We start from the raw sequence: 22,310 nt of genomic DNA on the forward strand, positions 1-22,310 counted from the left end.
CGTCAGGAGCCTTATAGCTGAATTTCGGACAAGTTGCAGGTGGGACACAAGTTTCATTATATAATTTTTCAAGGGGTCTTATATCTGTTTTCACACTTATATGCTTTTCATACAAGTTTCACACAAGACAGATACAAACTCTATAAGATTTATATATATCTTTTCCATATGTGCAGGGTTGACCGACAGAGAGTTACAGGAATTAAGACGTGCCAAAATCTAAACATGGATAACTGGGAAGTTGGAATTGTTAATGATTTCTCTGCTGCACGTTTGGTGCGTTGGTCGTGCCCTTTGACCTACAGCCTACATTAAACCCTGGGTCATTATGTAAAGCTCTGTATTATATCAGTTCTTTGTTTGTGGTGCACATTTTTCCATCACCTACTCTACAAAATACAGAACAGTGTAAACATCTTCCAGCTCATGAAACACAGCTGAGGAGATGCCTCTTAAACATTATTGCACTTTGCTTTCTATTTTGCTTCTAAGGAGGTTGACTTTCTTTTTTAAAAGTTTTTAAACTGGTCTTCAGCTGTAGTTCTCCAGCCCCCTGCACGGCTTTCAAAGCTTCTCTTTCCACATCAGCTACTTTGAGCCCAGTCCTTGGACCTGAGCATTTTCAGAAGAATGTTTAGTTTGTTAAGCCACCCAACAACTAACCCAACCAAAAACTTAACAAAGAAGCAATTTTCTTACCAGCAGCTTGTCACCAAAACACAAAATCACAACAAACTTTCTTTTTAATTGCAAAAACACTTTTATTACATTCTTAAATCCACATATAGTATCACCATTGTGCAATAACACTTCACTGTGTTAAACCCTAAAGGGCTTTATATTCATGACATGTCATAAATTATTCCATATTAAAATCTATATTGATTTCATAGTTATAATCTTAAAATAGAGTGAAAATATAAACAGAAGGATCATGACAAAGTGAAAGTTTAGGGCGACATGTTTAAAAACGCTCTTTAAAAAAAATAGAATTACATCTCTCCAAGACAAAAGGACACTAAACCGATGAGAAACAAGCACATAAAAGGATAAAAATTTAGAAATGAAAGATCACAACAAAACCAACACAAGAATCCGAGATTATAATCCATCTTTTATATTTATATGTAGATATATATATTTATATATATCCTATTTAATCTACAACTCAAAAAAAACATTTTGCAATAATGATATTAGACAGGGGTAAAATCTTTGATACTTCTGTAATCAAACATTCACAAGAACATGTACTGTACACAGTGATCAAGGTTTAAAGGTCTTCTATGTTGGTGCAAGGTGTCTTGCTAGCTAGACTGACTGCAGACACTGTAGGACAGAGAGCCCAGCTATCTCCCTGAGTGACTCTAAACAGAAATGCGAGTGCAGAGCGTAACTACTGCCCCCCGGACAGACTTTAGGCCTGCAACCTCACAAAATATACTCAATCTTATGAAGTTAGCGCGTCTAGCGTTTTCAGGCTCGACGCACAAAGTATTGCACTTTGTTACAATCTCTAAATGCCGTTCGGCCATTTTCAGCCGATCTGAAAAGAAGGTGGCTGTGTATTTGGTACATTACATTATAAATAGCGTTACTTGCTGTGCCGCAAGGTCAACTTAGTCAAAGTGCTTATGAAAATATTAGCTATAGTACACGGCAAAAAAACAGCTCAATGTACTGAGAACGATGGGAAAGACAACATTGCACAATCCCACAATGCCTCTGTCTTAAGTACCAAGACAACAGTAACACCCCCTTCATACTAGCTGACAAAATATAGTGTATGGTGAAGAGCACTGTCCCAGCAGTGCAGAGCAAACCTGGCTTACATTTTTACACAAAAGCAGACATCCAACATCTGTCGCGTGATTGTCTTAAAAAATGCTCGAAATAGAACTTAGAATTACAATTTCTTCACAGCCTTTTTAGGATATTGGCAGAATGGATGCTCCTTTGTTTCTACACAAGTCCAATACATTCCCCAGCTATGAAGACGCACCCTCTGTCTGCAGAGTGCGTCTCCAGGATTCAAGATAGATCTGTATCTATCCCGGGCTTCCTGGACCTAAGGGCATGAGTTGCTCTGACAATCGGAGAGGATGTCCTCAGGGCAAGCACATCCAGCAGGTCATTTGCACTCATTTCCTGTCCAGTTTTAAGCAAAAACACAGTACATTTTGAAACAGTTAGCACTGGTGTTCAGATTTTAGCACTAATTGCTGATTTCTAATACGAAGCAGAAATAATAACTCAGGGGGGTAGCTGATGGCTCTGTCAACCCTTTGCTGTGCCATGTAGTGTTTGAAAAGGGTGAGGTAGTAAAGGAGTGGAGAACAAGAAACAGAAGGGTGAATTCTCTGATCAGAACGCCTGCCCGACCCCACAGCGGCGAGGACCTGAGCAGAAAGGAAATCTTCTAACACCACCATCCACCTACCTCCAACCATACTGGTGGTGATACACTAACTGTCACATTCAAGAGCTTTCTTTAATCCCGAGTCTTTTGAACCTGTGGGTGGCGACGGTAAGGAGGGGATCCTCCGGGGGGCACGATAACCTCTCGGGGGCTGGACTCTGGGCAGCGGGAGGGTTTATTTAGTGTTTCTCACTGGTTTAGCATGAGCGCGAACCCGTAACATCTCGTGCCCAGAGGTCATTTTTTGATTCTAAGGAGGACTCGTAAGTGCTAGTTTACATTTTTACATCTCAGCAACAGCCTGTCTCTCTCCGAAAGACCCACAATAGCTCTGTGTGCGTCTCTCTAAGTGGCATTCGCAAAGGGAAAAGGTAATAGGACTGAGGTCACTGATTAGATTAAAAAAAAAATAGAGAGATCACTTACGTCAGTGTCTGAGGGTGTGCTCATAAAAATACCTACGACATTTTCAGCGTAAACGCTAAGTTTTGTACTCCGTGTGCAAGACTTTCCAAGTGCTTGGCAACAGAGACGCTAAATGTTCGCCCATGACCCACACAGTTTAAAAACTCTGTCTGCTCGAGAGTTTGATCATGGTCCCTTTAAACAGTTTGTTCATATGTTAGAAAACTGAAAAAATATGGGTGCTACCAAAAATACTTAAAGAAACAATTAACAGTTACTAGACTGACGATGGAAACAGGCATCGTTACTGCAAATCTCCACAAAGTAGGTGAGGATTTTAGGTATGTACATTCTATATCAAGCGCAGGGCTGTGCTGAATGGTTCAGGGAACGGGAGGTACATTCAACAATAGCTTACAGGAACTGTGAGAGCGGCGAGAGTCCAATTTATTAGAAAAGAACTCAACCTAACGAGAGGTTTAAGGTCTTATAGAAAAATAATTTTGAGAATACAAAGAGCGTAGGCTACTTTTGAATAGTTCCTTTAACTCCCTAAAAGGAGGTAAAGTGCATGGATTACCCAGCAGCACTTCCTGTCGTGTTAGGTTTAAAGGACTGGCTCGCAGAGCAGTGAGAGCCAGAGGTGAGAGGAGTGTGCGCTAAAGCGTAGCATGCAGGATTGTCATTGAGCTGCTGGCTGGTGTTCCTTCAGCTGGTTGCCACATTTGAATCTTCCTCTCCCTGCACCTCAGTGTCACTATATGACTCACAGCACTTAGCTAAATAGCCCTAGCCCTCTGTGGAGTCTGGGAAGGTGAGTTCACTGCCAAAAACCTCCCTATACAGAGGAGGGAACGTATACGCCGTCTCTGGGTGAACCAGACGGAAAAACTCCAGTTTGTCAATGTGAAGGTTGCAAATGGACCTCATCGTGGGAAGCTTAGACACCATCTAGAAGAGAAATGTAGAAAAGATTAAGGATTTAAAGTGGACACAACTTCCAGTAAATGTTAAAATATTAGGGTGTTTTAGCCAAAATAATGGTGATACAGGAGCTGCAGCAGGCTTTGTACCTTAGCCAGTTTCTCCTCTGATGTTCCCTGTCGCTGTAAGCAGCGCTGCAGAGCCACGTAAACCTTCTCCTGCAACTTCTGGATCTTCTGAACATCCGTCAGCCAGGGTCGGTCTGAAAGAGAAGGCAGTCACATCGGGTCATTGTTTGGATCTGAACCCAGTAAGTTTTAAATGTGTAACTACATATAAACAAAACATGAAGCTTTTTACAAGTAGTTTTATATTGTTTTGCTATAAAAAAAAAAGTATATATATAACTGTCTGTGTTTTACAGGACTGCACACCTTTTTCCAAAACGTGAGCTTTTATTGACTGTTAAACATCCACAATTTAACCACAGTCGCCATGGTTTCAGTTTCACTTTTATACTATGATACAATGATGATGTAGGCGGGCTGCAAGGTAGGGGTGAAGATGAATCATTCATTCATCAATAGTATGCTTTGGTAAAAGGCCAACAGTAGTTTTCAGCTTGTGCCAGAACATTTAGCAAATTATGGGGTTTATAAATATCTTGTGAGCGCTAGTACTGTGAGGTAAATTTGAACTGCATTGAAACCTGTTCAAACCCAGCATGCAGACACAGTTCTTATGCTACATTTGTAGGACATCCGGACAGGTTCATTCATTTTTAAGGTAAAAAAAACAAAACAGGGAAGCTTCAATCAATCAAGCAATCAATCCCCAACAAAAAGGTTTATAAGTTTACAGATCCCAGGCAGAAAACCTGTACTGACCCTTCTACGTGCATTAGAAAAACAAAACCAGAGCATCAAGGTGGTACTCGGACGCACCGAATATCAGTTACACCAGTTTAGCATGTGTGAGTGGGTGATTTCCTGTCATCTCACCTGGCGAGAGCAGCACAGCAGCACTGAAAAGAGCAATCTCCTCGTCAGACATCTGTATACGGCTCAGGCTTTTAGCCAAGTCAAACACCGCATTCACAAGGTCGTCACAGCCTTCGGGGACAGAGAGGGAAAAAAATGGCATCAGAACAAAAATCTAGTGGCTGTGATGAGAACGGTAAACAATTTAAAAATGACCTAAAATCCTCCGCTCTTCCCTTCATAAAAGTTGTTTGGAGAGAAAACTAGCAAGCCAGGAAGAGACCGTAAACGTGTGGACTCACCAAGAGCTTTGAAAAGCTGAGGAGTGGAGAATTTTCCATCAAAGAGCATTGTATTATTGATGGGGTTGTAGGCCCGACACATGCGGATGAGCAGGACGTCCATGCAGCCTATTGACACAAACAAAAAGCCATTCAGGATAAACACATTCATACTGAGCAGAGATCAAACACGATAAAACCAGTTACCACAGTCACATGTTCGGTTTATTTCATTTTTCAAATAATCCCACATGTGACTGACACATTAATAACAACAACAACATTTCCAGTAAAGATGCTCTACTACAACAATACACAAAGGCGAAGATTTAGATTTACACAAAACTACACATAAATTATATTGATTTAAAATGCAATGGGACCACTTTGAGCTGCGATGTTCTGATCTGAGAGAGCTAAAATAAAGCGTTTGTGTTTGTGTGTGTCATGTACTGACCTGCTTTGAGGAGGATAATCTGATCATTCTGACAGAGGTCCATGAAGCCAGAGATGCGCTTAGCAAACTCCACCACATACTGGATTGCATTGGTGATGTGAACGGCACACTGTTGCCAAATCGCCTCAGCTGACTGCAAGAGAAAGACAAACACAGGAAGGCCATCGGATTAAAGCAACACATGAGACATTAAACAAGTTGTTTGGCATGGTTACAGTTTTTTGGGGGGGGGTTTCGGTCGTACAGTGTGGTTTAAAGTATTTCACGCATCTCGTGTGAATCTGCAGTGTCCATCTGTGGCCTTCCTGTACGAATGTTCAGATTAAAGCGACAACGAAGAAAGGAACATTCCAACAAGTCGTACCTCTGATTTCTGCGCTTTGTAAAAACTGAAAGCATTCCTTTGATAACCTTGTAAAGGACAGTGTGAGTTTACAGAGTAGGATTAACAAGCTGGAATCACGCTGCACATCATTTTTGTCCCACTGTGTCAGATTAGCTAATTATAAAGTCATAAAGTCTCACTGTTTCTCAACAAACAGTCGCTCGCTGACTTTCACAATTTGCACGGAGGCCGTGTGACTGATTTCCAGGGAAAACAATGTAAACGCACAACGGCGGCTGGAATGGTGCGCACGATACCAGCTGTGTTGTGTTACTCTGTTTTACAGTTTCACCAACTTCTGCAAGTTTACAGTTGGACTCGCAGCAGCAACAAAAAACCCTCAAAAATGACTCTGCACTCGTTTAGGTCAGCAGCAAATTTGTCAGCAATAATCTGTCTAAAGTTTACCTTGGTCTGGTATGAGCGGGTCTCTTCTGGGCTGTACAAGGTCCACGCCATTCTCTTGAGCTCCTCCGAGGTGTACTGGTTCGTCTCGATGTGGGACTTGACCACATTCTGGGCAACGCGCTCTGAACCAAAAGAAAGTCTTACTTTAGTTTCTGTTTTTAGATTTGCAAGAGCATTCGAGAGGTTTCTAATATTCATGAACGTCTTATTAGAGGGTTTGATGCTGACCTATCTCGAGCAGGGAGCAGCCGTCAGGCAGCGGGTTGAAGATGGCGTGTGAGAAGAGTCCAGAGTCATGCAGCAGCTGGTACTCATGCTTGATGCTGTGGTTTCCGTCACCAAAGTCCAAGCTGGTCTGCTCTGGGGAGCTCTGCGAGGAGGAGCCGCTGCCTGCACTTCCTCCCATCATATCCAGGTTACAGTAGTCTCCTCCGCCATCGTCCGGGGTCAGCGGCAGGTCAAAAAGCAGCCCCTCCGGCAGCGTTGTGATGTCGTCCAGATCGCTGAGCGTGGCGCTGGAGCCTCTCCTGTAGGTACGGCCATGGTCAGCCGTGTCGCTCTTCTCCTCGCGGGAACCAATCCCTCCGCACTCCTGGGACTGCTGGTGCTTCTGGACCTCTGCGTACAGGCTGTCACGCTGCTTTTTGGACATTCGACCAAACTTTACAGCTGCAGTGGGGAAAAACGAAACATTTAAAGGTCTCGGTAAAACAAGCGTTAGCGTCTCACCACTGTGATGGGCGAAAACTGGAGTGAATTAAATACAGATCTTGTAAGCGAACTCACCATCGCGGCTCATGCCCAGAGCGAGACACTTCTGCAGCCTGCAGTGTTGACAGCGGTTACGGTTGGTCCGGTCGATTAGGCAGTTCCTCTGTCGCGAGCACGAGTACATGGCATTGTTCTGCTGGCTGCGCCGAAAGAAACCCTGCAAACAAAAGCAGACGTGAGGGGCGCATCTGACAAAACGCATCGACACTTTCTAAAGATCAGCTCTTCCTGTTTTTAAACCAACTGCTGATGAATGTTGCTCACCTTGCAGCCTTCACAGGTGATGACACCATAGTGAATCCCTGATGATTTGTCCCCACAGATTTTACAGGGAATGACTTCTATTTGAGCTGCAGAGAGAGACAAGTGCAGAAAAACGAGAAACTATGAAATCCACATTCACAGGTACAGATTCATCAGAACAAATGTGACAATAACAGAAATATGATACAATTTATACAGAGTACACATAAAACACAAAACATAAAAAGGACGTAATCCATCACTCGTTCATCGTTAAAATCTCTCAGCGGGGGCGACGCCTGAAACGTTAACCTGTTTTCAGCAAACCTGTTGCTCTGCTCGCGGCGTTTCTCAATATTTTTTGGACCTTTTATTAAAACAAGAGTTGATCAATTATTTATATCTGCTTTTAACTGTCAGAAACGTTTTTTTCTTTATGATTTTACTGGCAAAATCGAATTGGTCACATTTATAATAAAAATATCAGTAAGTTTCAATGAAAATGAAAGCGGATTCAATCCTCTGCAGAAAACCCAGAACAGAGTCTGCTTTTTAGGGCAGTCATGCTGAATGCAGGTATTGTCAGGCCTTTACTCCAGGCTGACATAACGCTCAGCTTTTTGAGATCGAGTGGCGGCCGTGCATAGGAGACTTTTTGGCGCACTTTTCCTCACAGAAACTGGCATTGCATCATCTTTGCGGCACGATATTTGAAATGCAGCGGATGAAGATGAGACACATTTGTGATTATGTTAGGAGGAGAAGGAACACAAAAGAAACGTACACAGTACACCCGTGGAGTTCACTGAAAGCCTGAGCCTTCTTACCGAGGAACAGGCTGTTCTTTTCATTATGTTGTTTATCTAAGTAGCCGGGCCTCCTTCGAGCCCAGAATAGCAGGTCAATTGCATTAGCTGAGGCCCTGGGTTATAAAGTTTCACAGCTCTTTCTTGCTCTGTAGCTTTTCCTCCAGGTTGAACACAATGTTAGCGGGTAAACAGCAGCTATTACTGCCACGCTGACTGTCGCCGTGTATGCTGTGTGCAAAATCCCATTTTTCTAGGGCTCTCAGCCGCACCAAACAATCCACTAAACCACCTTTGCTGGGTCACAAGGGGCATTAGGTAACCGGTAAATCACACAAAAGGATTTAACTGGTCTTCAGAGCTTTTGAGAAAATTGCTGTTTTCTGAAGGGGCTGATTTAAACCACTCACAACCAATAAATTTCATGAGTCACTCTGCGTGGGGAGAGACCTGCGTCACACACTGAGGCTAAATTAGACGGATCGGTGACTGACATCCTGCAAATCTTGACTTATTGCCTCATTAATTTCCCCTTATTTTTGCCTTATAGAGAAGTTTTGTGTGCAGCACAGGTGACATATCTTTAAGGATCTGGTTTATCTAGAACGAGCTAGACACTGAAACGTAAGTGTGGGATATAAATAAATAAAAGGCAATGGAAAAAAAAAAGTCCCATTCTCCACTGCTCCCTTTATCGCTCCCCCCTCAGAGCCTTACCCCGCCCTTCAGCCTGTTATATAACTGCATCTGGCTGCATTCCACGAACGAACTCATTCAAAGGTGGTTGTCCCGGCAACAGTGTGACGAAAGTCCCACACCCTCCTGCGCTCCTATTGGCTTTCGAGGGAGAAGTCAGGCCTGTGAGTCGCAGCCTCACCTGCCAGTCAGCTGAGCGGCACAGCCAAGCTCAGCAAACAAGAGCTGCTCCACTGACACAGTTTCCCATTCAGTGGAGGGGAGGCGCCTGCGCTGGCAGCCTGCAAGGAACACAATCCTGCTTCTGGCAGGTTTTAAGGTGGAATCAGATCTGACTCGGTCTTTAAGTACAGGCGGGGTGGATTCCTGCTTCTGGTTTAGAAAGACAAGGGTGTAACATTTGATTATAGAAGGAGACTAGACTGAAGACACAAATATCCAACTTATTTCCAGCAGCATGTCGTACAGTAAAACGCAGGCAGACGCAGCAAATAGTAGGTCTTAACTTGTTACAGCATGTCAGGTGTTTGAGTGAAATCGCATCTGACTTTGAGCTTGGCCATAAATCTATTTTTACCCTGGTGCAGAGTGGCTGTGCAGAGATTTCCCCTGCTCTCAGGGGCTCTTTGCCAAATAAACCAATAAATGTTGCATAAACTAAAATGCTGCACATAAGTACACTTGATTTTGTGTAAATACCAGCCTGTAGATTAATCATGCCAAGCCCTAAAGGCTAACACACGCTGCTGTGATTTGTAAACATGTTGCTGTGCAGGACGGGTCTGAACAAGAGCGTCTTTATTCTCGCCCTGTTTATTTCTCAGCATTCATTTTTGTTCCAGGACCAAACAAAGAAACTCCTCTTTGTTTCAATGCCAGATTGTATGTTTAAGCCCAGAAATCTGTGTGTTTTTAGACACAGTCACATTAGAACCTAATATTAGCTCAGTGATCAGTGGCTTCAGTACTAACTGACACCAGCTGTATAAGTGAAGCTTGATCGAGCTCAAATATGTAAACTTTTACCTCACAGGCTGTGCTACCTGTGGCTGTGCTACCTGTTGGAACCTCCAATTCAAAAAGAATTATTCTTCCATCAGGTTTACGGCCTTTGAAACCTTCCAATTCAAAGAGGTTTTCATGTAAAAGTCTCTTTTGTGCCAGTTACTCAACACTTCTTTCTTTGTCAGCGCTGTAAACAGTGAGCGAGGCAGACTTTGCCCTCTTATCCCAGCTAATCAAATACCGTCCAAGGTCCTATTTGCCCTAGACTTTACATTTACCTGACATATTGTACACTTAACCCATAATCGAACGGGTATCCGGGGCATGCGTGGTATAGCACGGCATATGGTTTTGTGCAACATAGCATGAGGACTGGTTGCCATTGAAGAGCTTGCTGCAGCCAGGTTATTCAATTACCCACTTTCTACAGGTTTCCCATTGAGGGCCCCAGTGGCCACCTGTTTTCTGTACAGCTCCGGTAGATGAGGAGTAATGATTGCCTTTTCTCTTCTTCTCCTCCCACTGACCTACCTATGGAGCACAGTGTGGCCTGACACTAACCCCGAACATTTTAAAAATGTGCTGCAAGCGTAATAGATTGATCTGCGGTGAAATGAAACATTTTATTGCACACAGAGGATGTCACACTCCCACAGTACACTTTTTCTTCTAATTATCTCAGATTTTCAGACAAATGTAATGAGACACATCTGGCTTGAAGTATAACCAGCCTATCACTGGAAGCCAGCCACGTCAGTGCATATACACAATGTGCCGTACACAAGCCTGTCTGCACACGTCAGCCTCGCCAGATTAAAAGGGTGTTTCTCTTCACGTTTTTACACTGGCTGTATTACACTGCTAACAATTAAACATTTAAAGTGATTGCCTTAATATAAATATTTGCACGCCTTCATTCTACTTTTTTGTTTGCCTTGTATTAAATAATTATATGCTGAGCACAGTGCTGCGTCTGCCGAGAAAGCGGGTCTCTGTAATCCCGCACCATTGATCAGAAAAGATAAAGTGCATTCAGCTGGCTGTGTGTGTGTGTGTGCGCGCTACTCCAAGCTCAAACCCAAGTGGGCCTGTGCAACACAAGCAAAGACGGACTGAGGAATTCGCTTCCCAGCATGTAATCGCGCTCGCTGCTGCAAACAGCAGGAACAAATTCAGGACTGTGCAGAAACAATCACAGTCACCTTGAATTAAAATCTCTTTACGTCTGTTCGCATGTCTGTTATCTGCTTTCACAGAAATGCTTATCGTGTATTAGCACACCTATCAAATGATAATGGATTATGATACTTTTTACTCTAAACAAATGTTAAAGAGAACAAAATGATATTTTTAACACAGTGACTGCAGAATGAAGTGCAGTCATAACACACACAGAGCTGTCACACTGTGCTCACACAGCAGCCTGCAGGTTACACGAAGAGTTAAAGCTTTAGATAAGAGGACTGGAATCTTAGCATGCAGTTGTCAGACACAAAGGGCACCTTGACACATACAGTAACTTGCTGTGAACTTCCCCAAGGCTGCACAGCCCACAGATAGTGGCTTTGATGCTGAGCTCAGCACAGCAGTGTCCTTGGACAGCAGAGACGGCGTCCCTCTTTACTGCCACCGTGCCTTTGATTGGGGGGCGGGTAACTGAGCTCAAATGCAGCGGCACCGAGTATGAAACTCTCTGCACCCACCCGCCTCAAACTCAGTTACACTCATGACTCTGGAAAAGGCCAAATTCAAGTGCACTTTAAGATCTAGCTTACATTTGTGTTGTGAGTGGCTGTGTCTTGTAACCCTGCTGTGTCCATATCCTGCCTGTCACAGCGGTGTGCATGATGGTCCAGCATCGCAAAAGCCATTTGAAACGGGCAAAGTCAACTCCAAACACAACACGCACATGAGAGGAGGAGACGCGTTTGTGTCCCATTATTTTATCTGCAACTTTGAAGAAAACTGAATCTTTAAAGACAGCAGGCTGTCCCAGCTCAGCTCCCATCCGATGAAAACATCCCTGAAGGAAATGATCGACTGTGTTTTATTAATCTGACAACAGTATCGGTGTACACGCACGCGCTCTCACGCACGCGCCGTAATCCTCAATGACAGAACTAGGTCAATGGAGCACCTCCTCTCTCTCTTTCACAGAAAAACCGAGTCTGAAAACACAAAACTCTCTGATTTATGAATTATAGGAAACACCGGGACAAAAGAGAAACTCAAACAACCTCCATATTATTATCATTATTATTAGTAGTAGTAGTAGTAAACTGTATCACACAGCAGGCAGCTCTAACATGTTAACAGTAAAACTACTTCTAAAGCGTGTCTGTAAGTATAAACAGTAGGAAGGTTAATAATCACTGAGAGCTGATGCTGGAAATAACGTAAACAATCCTGGCTGCAGGTTTTTGTGCAGCCACGAATCACTCCGCTCTCCTCCTCCTCCCTGCCTCTTACATAACCGGAGCCGCTCGCAGATTAGATTTCCTCTAATCACGAATCCCTGCTCGGATCCGCGCTCACGGCCATAATCTATGTTTAACACGACCCTCTTTTTAAAATTATATTTTTCACTCTTTGTGTCAAAAGTGTGCAAACGAGCCTGGCAGTCTTTGAAGTGACAGCTGGTAACTTCACGTCCGATCAGCTGCGCGTAGTCGGAAACTTTCTGCGGCCGCTAGCGCACGAACAAACACGCAAATACACCCAAAAGTCACGTTTTCCATAGTAAGAAAAGAAACCTCACCTCTCATGTCTGCCGTGGGTCTAACCGACTGTTGGGGTCATAAATGTCCGCGTGGAAATGAAGCCAAGGAACTGTGACAGCAACGCGCACTTACTCGCTCCACACCGGAGCCGCTGGAAACCGTCACAACAACGACTCCTCATATGGATCCGTAACCCGCAAGTGTGTGACAGCACGCCTCCGCTATGTGCGTTCTGTTTGCGGGAAACTCCAGGCCTGCTCTGCGCTCTGCTCCTCTCTGCTGCGCGGTTCGCTCTAACCTAGTTTCGGCGCGTGGACTACACATGATCCTCATCCCGCGGCCCGCCCGCCTCGTGCCCAGAGAGCTGACGCGCGCTCCCCCTCCCCCTCGCGCTTTAAGGAGGCTCTCGCGTGCGTGGGAAAGTGTGGCAGTGTGTCACTTCAGACCGGCAGCAGACCAGCGTGGGAACTGTTTACTCTCCTCCTGCAGACCTGCGGCACGCGCAGACTGCCAGGGAGGCCCCGAGACCCCCAAGACCCCCCCATCATTGAGTGTGAGAACACTCAGAGAGCAGCAAACACAAAAACTCAAACTATCACAGCTTTATTAGGTATATAAATAATGACACACACACACACACACACACACACACACATATATATATATATATATATATACACATATACATATATTTATTTTTTAATATAGTTTTCAGTCGTAATTTAAAGTAAAGCAGCATAACCAGCCATCCATGCAGGATATGCTGGAGCGATGTAATCCTGGGTCTGTCCTGGGGCCTCTTCCTGGAAGGACATGACCCAAACACTTCTCCTGGGAGGTGTTCAGGGGTGATCCTGGTCAGATGGCTGTAACCCAGGAGGCAGAGTCAGTCATCCACTAATTGGAAGGTTGGTCGTTTGTTCCAGTCCAACCCATATGGAAAAGATATATATAAATCTTATAAAGTTTTTATCTGTCTTGTATGAAACTTGTATGAAAAGCATACAAGAGTGAAAACTATACAAATTATATAATGAAACTTGTATGTTTTGTATACATACTAAAAAGATATATGAAAGTAATGAGAAATTGGCCACTTTCATGAGTAAATCATATATGTTTTTACTATTTCTTTTCCATATGGGAAGTGCCTTTATGAAGGAGGCATGTTGCATAGGGCTCTGAGGAAAGCACTAGATAAGAACCAGTCCCTTTCCATTTAAATTCCCATATGACCTCAGCTGGCTCCTCTGGATGTGGAGGAGTAGCAGCTCTACTCTGGTACCTCAGACCACCAAGCTCCTCACCCTGCCTCTATGGGAGAGGGCAGATACCCTTCAGAAGAAGCTCATTCTTACGTACTGCTGGCATTGCAAACCAAGGCCTCTCTACAGATGTACAGGGACCAGAAATGCCCAGGCTGGACACACAGAAGCCAGTTTGCCTCATGTGATGCTTGGGGAATGCTGGTCTTCTAGTCAGCTAGTAGTGAAGTCTCCTTTATGATATTCCAGTCTGTGAAGTTCCCCATCCTGATGAAGAAGGCAGCGCTGGCTGACAGAGCAGCCTCAGCCCCAACCCCCACATACTGTGTGTTACTTTAATTCAGCATCAATGGAAAGCATTAAGTGAAAAAATAGTCCAAATTGGACTATTTTTTCACAGAAGTTTTTGCTTTTGCTCCAGGCTGGTGTCCCCAAATCATTTGTATTTTTAAAAACCACTAATGAAAGCCAAAATACAAAATAATGATCACACATCACATCATTAAGAACAAACTGGCAAAGTCTGTCCAGCCTAAAATTGGACCTACAAGCTAGACCTCCATAAAAACCTTACATACAGGCGAGATGTAAAGATCCTGACAGCAGAGATGATGACATGTGACATTGAAAATCTATTTATTCTTCATGGCTGTTAAAGTGACCCATAATAGGCTGAAAAACATTTTGTCTTTAAATATACTGCAGCGCTGTGACATCTGCATGCATGTTAAAACTGTTTTTAGCATAGTTATAAATTCTATGAATGAAAATGTGTTAAATGGTAAACACTTCTTGTGTAAATACAGAAGTCAGTAAGAATAGTCACACAAACAACACTCCATTTACTTTAGTATGTTCTAGCTGAAAGAATGTGGTACTCCATTTGCAAACTAAACACCCATATATATATATATAGATATAGATATATAGATATATAGATATGTTTATATACATGAAGATTGTGCTCAGCTTACCTTTTACTTGGATACATTGCAAGAGAGCTTAATTACATCACAGGATTAACAAACACTAATCTGGCTAGAGGAATTAAGTGTGAGCACAGGTTGTTGTGCTGCATTTTGTTTTGTTTTGCGTTTCCTGATATGGGGAAATCCGGGCTAAATGTTGGACTTGGGAAGCAGCTGAGAGCAAATCTTTTAACCATAAAATACAGACTAATGAACTGACCACAGTGTTTGTGTAGTGTAGTTATAAAAGAAAGAAAGACATCAGGAGGGAAAGCGAGGGATGTAGGGTGTGCTTAGCTGTGCTTCTGTGCATGACATGCATTTTCATTCCTGTTGTGATTCCCTTTTGTGTTTGTTGAAGTAGGTGTGTGTACAGCGCAGCAGAAACACCCCGGCACCGTACAGCACACCAAAACGATTAATAACAGCTCTGATGTAAATAACTGATTTGCAGGCGTGGGCGAGATGACGAGTGTATCATGTAACGTAGGCACAGTTATGAAATAGGGAGAAGAGAGGGATTATGGTAAGTAGGTTAGTGGAGCAACGCAAAGCTTTTACGCCCCTCCTTCTCTGGTTTTTCTGCTGTGCATGCGTGGTGAGTCTCCTCTTGTCTTTTTCCACAGTGAATACTTTTCTCCTGAATCATATCAGTCTCTCATCTCCACCTATGCATGCTTTATATTTGTGCTCATTGTTTGTCGGAGGTTTGTGTACACTGCGCGCCTTTGCTATTCTCGTTGTACGACTTCTCCCACACATCTTTGAAACAAAAAGGAAAGCAAAACATTTAAACTTAAATGCAGAGCCATAGTGTATTGATTGTCCTTGTTTAAGAATACAGTGCTGGGAAACGCTGGAGGAACGTTCAGCTTTATTTTGTTCTGCAAATGTAAACTTCCTCTTCTTCCCCAGCATTCAGTATGTTTCCTTCCTCATCCTCATCTGCTATCTTTTTCGGATTATATCATGTCGCCATGAAGTAGTCACACATCTATCTGGTGTTCGCCGCCAACGTCACCGACCTCCTGATCCTGAATCTTATATAACCATGGCAATACCCAAATTAGAACACTGCCCATGGAAAGAAGGGGGCGCTTAGAGCTTCACATACGGGCACGTAGCGCTCAACCAGCTTTCCAGATTAAGTCAAATGGAATGAGTGTGTGCGTGTGTGTGTGTGTGCGTGCGTGTGTGTGTCAGAGAAACAGAAATCAAAGAACAAATCAAATCGCCATCAGCTCTAAAACAGAGACTGCACTAATGATGCTAACACGTTCAGAAGTGAGTGGTGAAGTTTCACAGCGTGGTGCATGTATGCAACAACAGTATAAGACCTCAGCTGGCCTTTGTCACACACTGCAGCGAGCCCAGTGCACTGAGAGGATTATTTTAGGATCCAGGCTCTGGCTTCCATAATCCTCTCTCCTCTCCTCTCCCTCATCCTGCTAAACCCTCTCCCTTCTCCTTTTTCAAATGCTTACTAATCTCTCACTTGGACTTTCTGTGTGGCTGTAATCTGGTTTGCACCTTTCTTTCACCTGCACCAGGTTCGCATCAATAGGTCAGTATGTCAAACTATAGGGTACCACTTCCGCGCGCTTCTTTACCTCTCATCCCTCCCCATCTCCTCCAAAACACGAGGGATGTCTCCTCCTCCTCCTGGTGTTTGATGAAGTTGCTCCAGGTGCACGCAGCTACCGTTACACTTGCTCTCCAAGCTTTCAGTCGTATCATGACAAAAGTTTAAAAGTTTATGGAGGGTCGTGTTAGATGGTGGACAGTTGCAGAACCAGCAGGTTAAGCGTGCCATAGATGAGACTGCTGGATAATGTTTCCACATTCAAGAACGATATCTGGTCTGCGATTTTGCATCGACTTGTCCTGAAGGCTCACAGTCACATTCTGCATATTATCCATTCATTTCTTTACTGCCTGTCCAGCTAGGGTCAGGAGGGAGGCACAACAAGAGACCCTTCATACTCACATCCCCACCTATAGCTAACTTAGCAAGCAGATACCTTTAAGGAAGTGTGGGAGAAACTTGAGCACTTGGGCAACAGAGTGCTCTAATGTAGCCCTGTGCCGCCTCCAAACAGGCTCCAGCCAACCAGCAGAACATTATCATCGTGGTAGCAATCTACAAATACAACATTTATCACCATAAGGGCCAACTTCACTTACTTTGCAGTGTTTAGTCATTGACTAAAAGCTTTTAAATGTGGAATTTATAATGCCAGCAGATATAAAGTAATTGAGTCATAGTAGTTAATGCAGTTTATTTTGAGGAAGGCATAGGAGCTTGGCAGAAAGGGAGGCAGGAAAAAGAAGTAAGTGGAATTCATGTGAACCACAAAGATTTACCAGGATAAACCTCTGACATGATCTACAAAGCAACACTGTAAGTCCGGCTGACACCTGCTGAGGCAGATAGTCGGTTTTTCTTTTGATTAAATGGTTTTTTTTTTTAAATTAATCAAACAATATCTGTGTTAAACAAACAAATAAACCCTCACCCACCTTTTCCTCTCATATGCCACCAGCTACAACTGCTGTCATACTTATCCAAGGTGAACTGGATGTGACATGCCGAGCATGCACTAAAGTACTAAACAAACAAAGAAGATGCAAACTGGAGTGCCCTTCAGTTCACTTTTAAGTTGGTATTTGTCCTCCATCAGCAGCTGTGGATACCAGAGATGGCTGCATTTGTTACCCTTAGGTGCCCATTATCGTTGGATCCTGTCATCTGTGAAGTTGTGCTGTTTATTTGGTCTTGAAAGGCGATATTCAAATGATAGACATCCAATTAAACCTGACATTTAGCATGGTGTATCTGTGTGTGCACACGCTGTTTTTTCCGTTGTCTGTCGATATTGTTTCTGCTTCCATCTAGATAATATCAAATCTTACAATCGTGACAGGAAAAAGCGGCTGAAGGCATTTTCAGAGTTGTCACAGGGGTTTGATAAAAGGACAGAGGAATAAACATCAATTTAGACAGCCTAATAGATAATACCAGGACCCAGATGAGATTATGGCAGATTATGACTGGGAGATAAAAATGGAGTCTTAGAGGAACATTAAATAAGGACAGAGCTGGACAAGGGATTGCTGCCTACTGGGGTTCGTACTTATCTCCTCAGAATAATATTACTGATCCTCACTCATGTATTCAGCTCATGTATTTGTCATTTCTCAGTCCCTGCTACAGCATAACATTATTCTAGCATCAGCATTGAAGGCAAGTATTGCAAAATCAGCGCTTCCACCTTGAAACCGTTGGTGGACATAAGCTTATATATCATTCTCCAACTATAATGACTCCAAACCAGATCATGAGCAAGTCTCTTCATCGCCACAGGGGTCTTTGAATGACCACGCTGCAGACATTGGAGTGGCTCCAGCGTATAAGGCCTGAATGTTCATTACCTCTTATCTCCTTCCTCCCATCTGCTGTTATTTTTCCCACCCTTCCCTTCATTACTAATTAACTGCTAATCCACTCCACATTTTCTTGGCATGAGCATATATTTAGATGTGCTCCTGGGGAGGAAAAGAAGAGAAAAACACTTACCCTTATTAACATTTATTGTCTATGCATGTGAACAAGACAAATGAACAAAGATGAGTGAACACAATCTATCAGAAAGCCTGCTTCACAGGACACTCATAGGGTCTCTTTCTCCATTGCTATTGATTGATAGTGTGTTTACAGTGAGGAACATTTGGGTCCTATCCTGCTTGCCACACAGCACAGATAACTTGGAGATAGCCCCAAGTGGTTATTAAAGGGATTGCAGTTTAAGTATGCTGCGAGTAAGAACAAAGACCAAGTGTACAAAATGTGTTTAAAAAAAGCTCTTCTGAATCTTTTATATCCATACAAAATATAAACTAACAAAGAAAGAACCTGAACAGGAGAGAAAAGGCGAGACACTGCACAAGAGTGAGACACTCAGAGGGAACCAGCCCGACGTCCCAACGATCTGAAGATGATACTGAAAGGAGATCTACTGTGTCTTACACTCGCTTCCATGACAACAGCCTTGCAGGGCCCCCGACCTCGTGGCTCGTCTGTAATGAATCATCTGTGCTGTAGGTACGGTAACACCCACCAAAACACATTTGTGCATGCAAAGATTCACACATGTGCATGTAAGTACAAGAAAACACATATTGTGCGAGTGTTCACACAGGTCTGTGTGAAGTGTGTGGGCGACATACAGACACGCACACGACCACGTTCTCTTCTTATGTCGGATCAGCTTTCAGAGACTTTAATTCAGCTCTCACAGAAGTGGGAGTTCTACTCCGCAGAACAAGATCACACTTCAACTGTCAGAGCAGTTAACACATGTGCAACGTTTGTTAAATTTATTGTGGTGGTTGAGGGTTCCTGATTAGGCTGTTAGGAAGTAGAAGCTTTCAGGGGCTGACTGGCGTTAATGCATTGAAGTATTGGACTTAATTTTTATAGTTAGTTGAGCAGTTTTTGCCCGATATGGATAACCACAGTAGTTGAATTAGGATGTTTGCTTTAAACAAACACTAACACAGATATAATTAAGAAGTTCCATCATTTAGATCTGGGTAAGACTCACCAGTTAAATGAAGAAAATTCGAACTGACAGGCCCAGGAAGAATTTATCATGAGTGACATAGTAGTAGAAACAAGTAGGAACATATTTGAAAAAGCTAATATCTAAAACGTAATTGCTTTTGTTTTAGTATTGAATAGTTGCCTAACCAAGTCACAGAACGGTGGTGTGACAGGCAGAGGAAGACACAACTACAGGACTCTGGAGACAGAACTCAGAAAAGCAGGTTTAACACTGATGTCTCGTTTAAAAAACACAAAACAGGCAGGGCTGGAGCCAGAAATACAAAACCCCAGCCACAAAGCAAGAGCACACTGAGTTTGAGGAAGGACGTGACAAAGACTAAGGAAAACTGAAGACTTAAATATACACGAATTAAGTCAGGAGAGAGGAAACAGCCGAGGAAAACAAAACACAGGTGAACAGAATCAAACTAATTACACCAAAAACACGCCAAATTGAATGCAAGTAGAAAAATAGACATTGACTGAAACTCAAGCACTAGAAACTCCTCATATTACCCAAAACATAGTTACAGGAATACAAGGGGGGAAGAAAACTCTTAATTAAGGACAAAGAACAGCAAAAGTCAAACACCAGGGTCATGACATATTTAGCTTCTTCAAAGACCATTTCTTTTCCCTTCATAAATTATATTCATTCTGTTTGCTTCAGTCCATATTTTTCATGCCTCATCTGCTTCTATTCTACACAGTTTGAGAACGTCATCTATCCGGTCGTTAAGTGATGAAGTGACGAATCCTACTTCCGGGCCTAAAGTAGTCTGCGTTTAATATGGCTTTTGTGTTGTTAACATGTTTAATGTTATGTATTTTCTTCTATTTAGCCTCCCTCGGCTTTTATTACCGCTAATCATTTATTTAAGCTCAGTTTTTAAAACCTTAGGATGTAACTACAGCCCAGCCCATGCAGCAGTATATGAATGACTAACCTCGTATTGTGGATGGATTATCTCAGTTGTTCTCCTGGCTGAAGTTTGGTCCTTTTACAGATTACATTTGTTCCTGACCACCGAGAACTCTCACGTTAACTTTTATCGAGTGGAAAAAAGTTAGCTTGTTTATATTATGCTAACATAGCTGTGTCGCTAGCGGTCACGTAGCACATCATTATATACCAGCTAGCCAAACTTCAGTAACCCTACAAACGTCACTGCTGTTTAGTTTTCTGTCTTCATTTATGTTGGAAGTGATAACAGAGCTGTACGTTTTAATTTGCTTCCAAAACCCCGCAGTCAGGACATGCTATATTGTATTTAGATAGAAGCTAGCGAGCTAACTTCCTGCTAACTTCTAACTCCGTTAAATGTCATAAATTCTGTTTTCATGGATGCCTGGATGTTAAACTCAATTGTTACACCTGGTAGAGCAGAACGCTGATCATTTTATTAAAGATGAAAGACTTTAGACAGTTTTTCAACTCTCAGTAATGCCATAGTGATCGTTTGATATATGGACCTGCAGCGGAGTTTAGGCCCAGACACAGCTAGTGACGTCAGATTTAACGACCGGATAAAGCAACATTTTCAACATAAAAAACACTCAAATCAAGTCAGTTTTACTGCAGCTATTTTATGTTAAAGGACGCTGTATACGACCGTTGTTTGGGTGGAGCTGTTGTCAGGAACACTCTTTCACAGAGCCCCCATGATGTGCCTGTAGACCTTATAGGAGGCACACATTCATCTTCTGTGTACATCAATCACCATCACCTAGTGCTTGCTCACAGGAGATCATCTGTGGGTGCAGTGAGCTGTCTGTTTCGGTAATCTTTTAAAAGAGATTCTCCAACTCGGATACCAACAACAGTATAAATACAGGCTCTACAGGTCTTCAAACATAGAAGTTAAGATTCCAATCAAGTTTATAAGTTTCAAGACAGCATGCTATTTGTTTTGTAAATTATGTGTTGTGCTTCAGGGCATGTGTAAGACACAAATGACACTGTTATGGGTGTGTGTATTTGTGTTATTTTGATCATAACTCTTAACTAGGGGCTTCATTCGTACTGCATGAAACAGTGTGTAGCATGTCCATCTTTCACATAAAGTCTTCAGTTGTGTATGACATTTTGGATAGGAGCTGAAAGTAGGCAAACACAAACTGTAAAGAAATGATGGTTCCAGTTCTCCTTTATGCCTGGAAAAAGTATTTAGCTGTAGTTCCTACACACTGGTCCTCTGAATGATAAAAATTAGTAGGTTAATTACCCTAAAAACATATATCAAACAAGCTGTGAAACTGGAAGGAATAAAAAAGCAGACGTCCCAAGCAGTGAGTCAATGGTTGCCACTCGACCCTGTTGTGTCCCAAATTTCTGCTCTGTCAGGTGATAAGATGGTGGGCTGTATATGGGGCACCATGCTGTCGAGGATTTACTTATCCTTGATGAATCAGCATGATACGCCGTGTTTTTACGACCTACTTACCAAAGCATGACCCACGTATATACGAATCCACGAGCAGGTATGAGCCGCACGCACACGCCGAACTCCTCAGACCAGAGCTCTGTCACACTGGCCTTTCAACAAAAGGTCAAAACTGTCACTTCGATGAGCTGCTGACACATGCACGCACTCTCCTCCCCACCTCTCTGTGTGATTCTCTGTCTCCCCACTACCTTTGTCACCTTTATGCAAATAGACCTAGTGACAGATACACATGTATGGAGTTCTGGTTCAAATGAGCTGCTTTAATATACATCTGTATCCTTCAGCTGATATTTACTGCCTTGTGTGTCAGATTACTTTTGTGTGTAAGTGTAACTTTTGTTGTCATGCTGCACTTCCTGTTGTTGACTGTGTTATTACGAAAGCCAGTCGTAACGGCTTTCATAACAGCAGAATTTGTTTTAACAGAACTTTAGAGATCAGCTAACATGTTTTAATGAAGTATTGATGACGGCTTGCAACCTACACATCACAGAAAACAATGTACCAGATCAACATGCAAAACA

General features: G+C 42.9%; 1 protein-coding gene across 1 annotated transcript; it reads right to left on the minus strand.

Annotated features, from left to right (window-relative positions):
- Window positions 1–742: 742 nt before the first annotated feature.
- On the minus strand, window positions 743–12,842 carry rorca (RAR-related orphan receptor C a). Its single transcript, XM_085447951.1, has 10 exons — window positions 12,539–12,842; window positions 7,295–7,380; window positions 7,046–7,187; window positions 6,488–6,928; window positions 6,260–6,381; window positions 5,467–5,599; window positions 5,031–5,138; window positions 4,750–4,860; window positions 3,898–4,010; window positions 743–3,775 (listed from the first exon to the last, which is right to left on the minus strand). Exons 1-10 carry the CDS (start codon window positions 12,543–12,545, stop codon window positions 3,614–3,616), a joined length of 1,425 nt encoding a protein of 474 aa, XP_085304077.1. The 5' UTR covers window positions 12,546–12,842; the 3' UTR covers window positions 743–3,613.
- Between the last annotated feature and the right edge of the window lie 9,468 nt (window positions 12,843–22,310).

The sequence above is a fragment of the Copadichromis virginalis genome, linkage group LG23, assembly GCF_057382275.1.
Source record: "Copadichromis virginalis isolate Kocher_CV1m ecotype Utaka linkage group LG23, C_Virginalis_male_GT1.1, whole genome shotgun sequence".
NCBI lineage: Eukaryota > Metazoa > Chordata > Actinopteri > Cichliformes > Cichlidae > Copadichromis > Copadichromis virginalis.

Bases quoted from the DNA above. Each gene is read 5' to 3' on its own strand.
- rorca (XM_085447951.1), bottom strand. The intron at 6,382-6,487 runs GTCAGCATCAAA...CTTTTGGTTCAG, and splicing joins CTGCTCCCTGCTCGAGATAG to AGCGCGTTGCCCAGAATGTG. The intron at 4,011-4,749 runs GTGAGATGACAG...CTTCTCTTTCAG, and splicing joins TGCTGTGCTGCTCTCGCCAG to ACCGACCCTGGCTGACGGAT.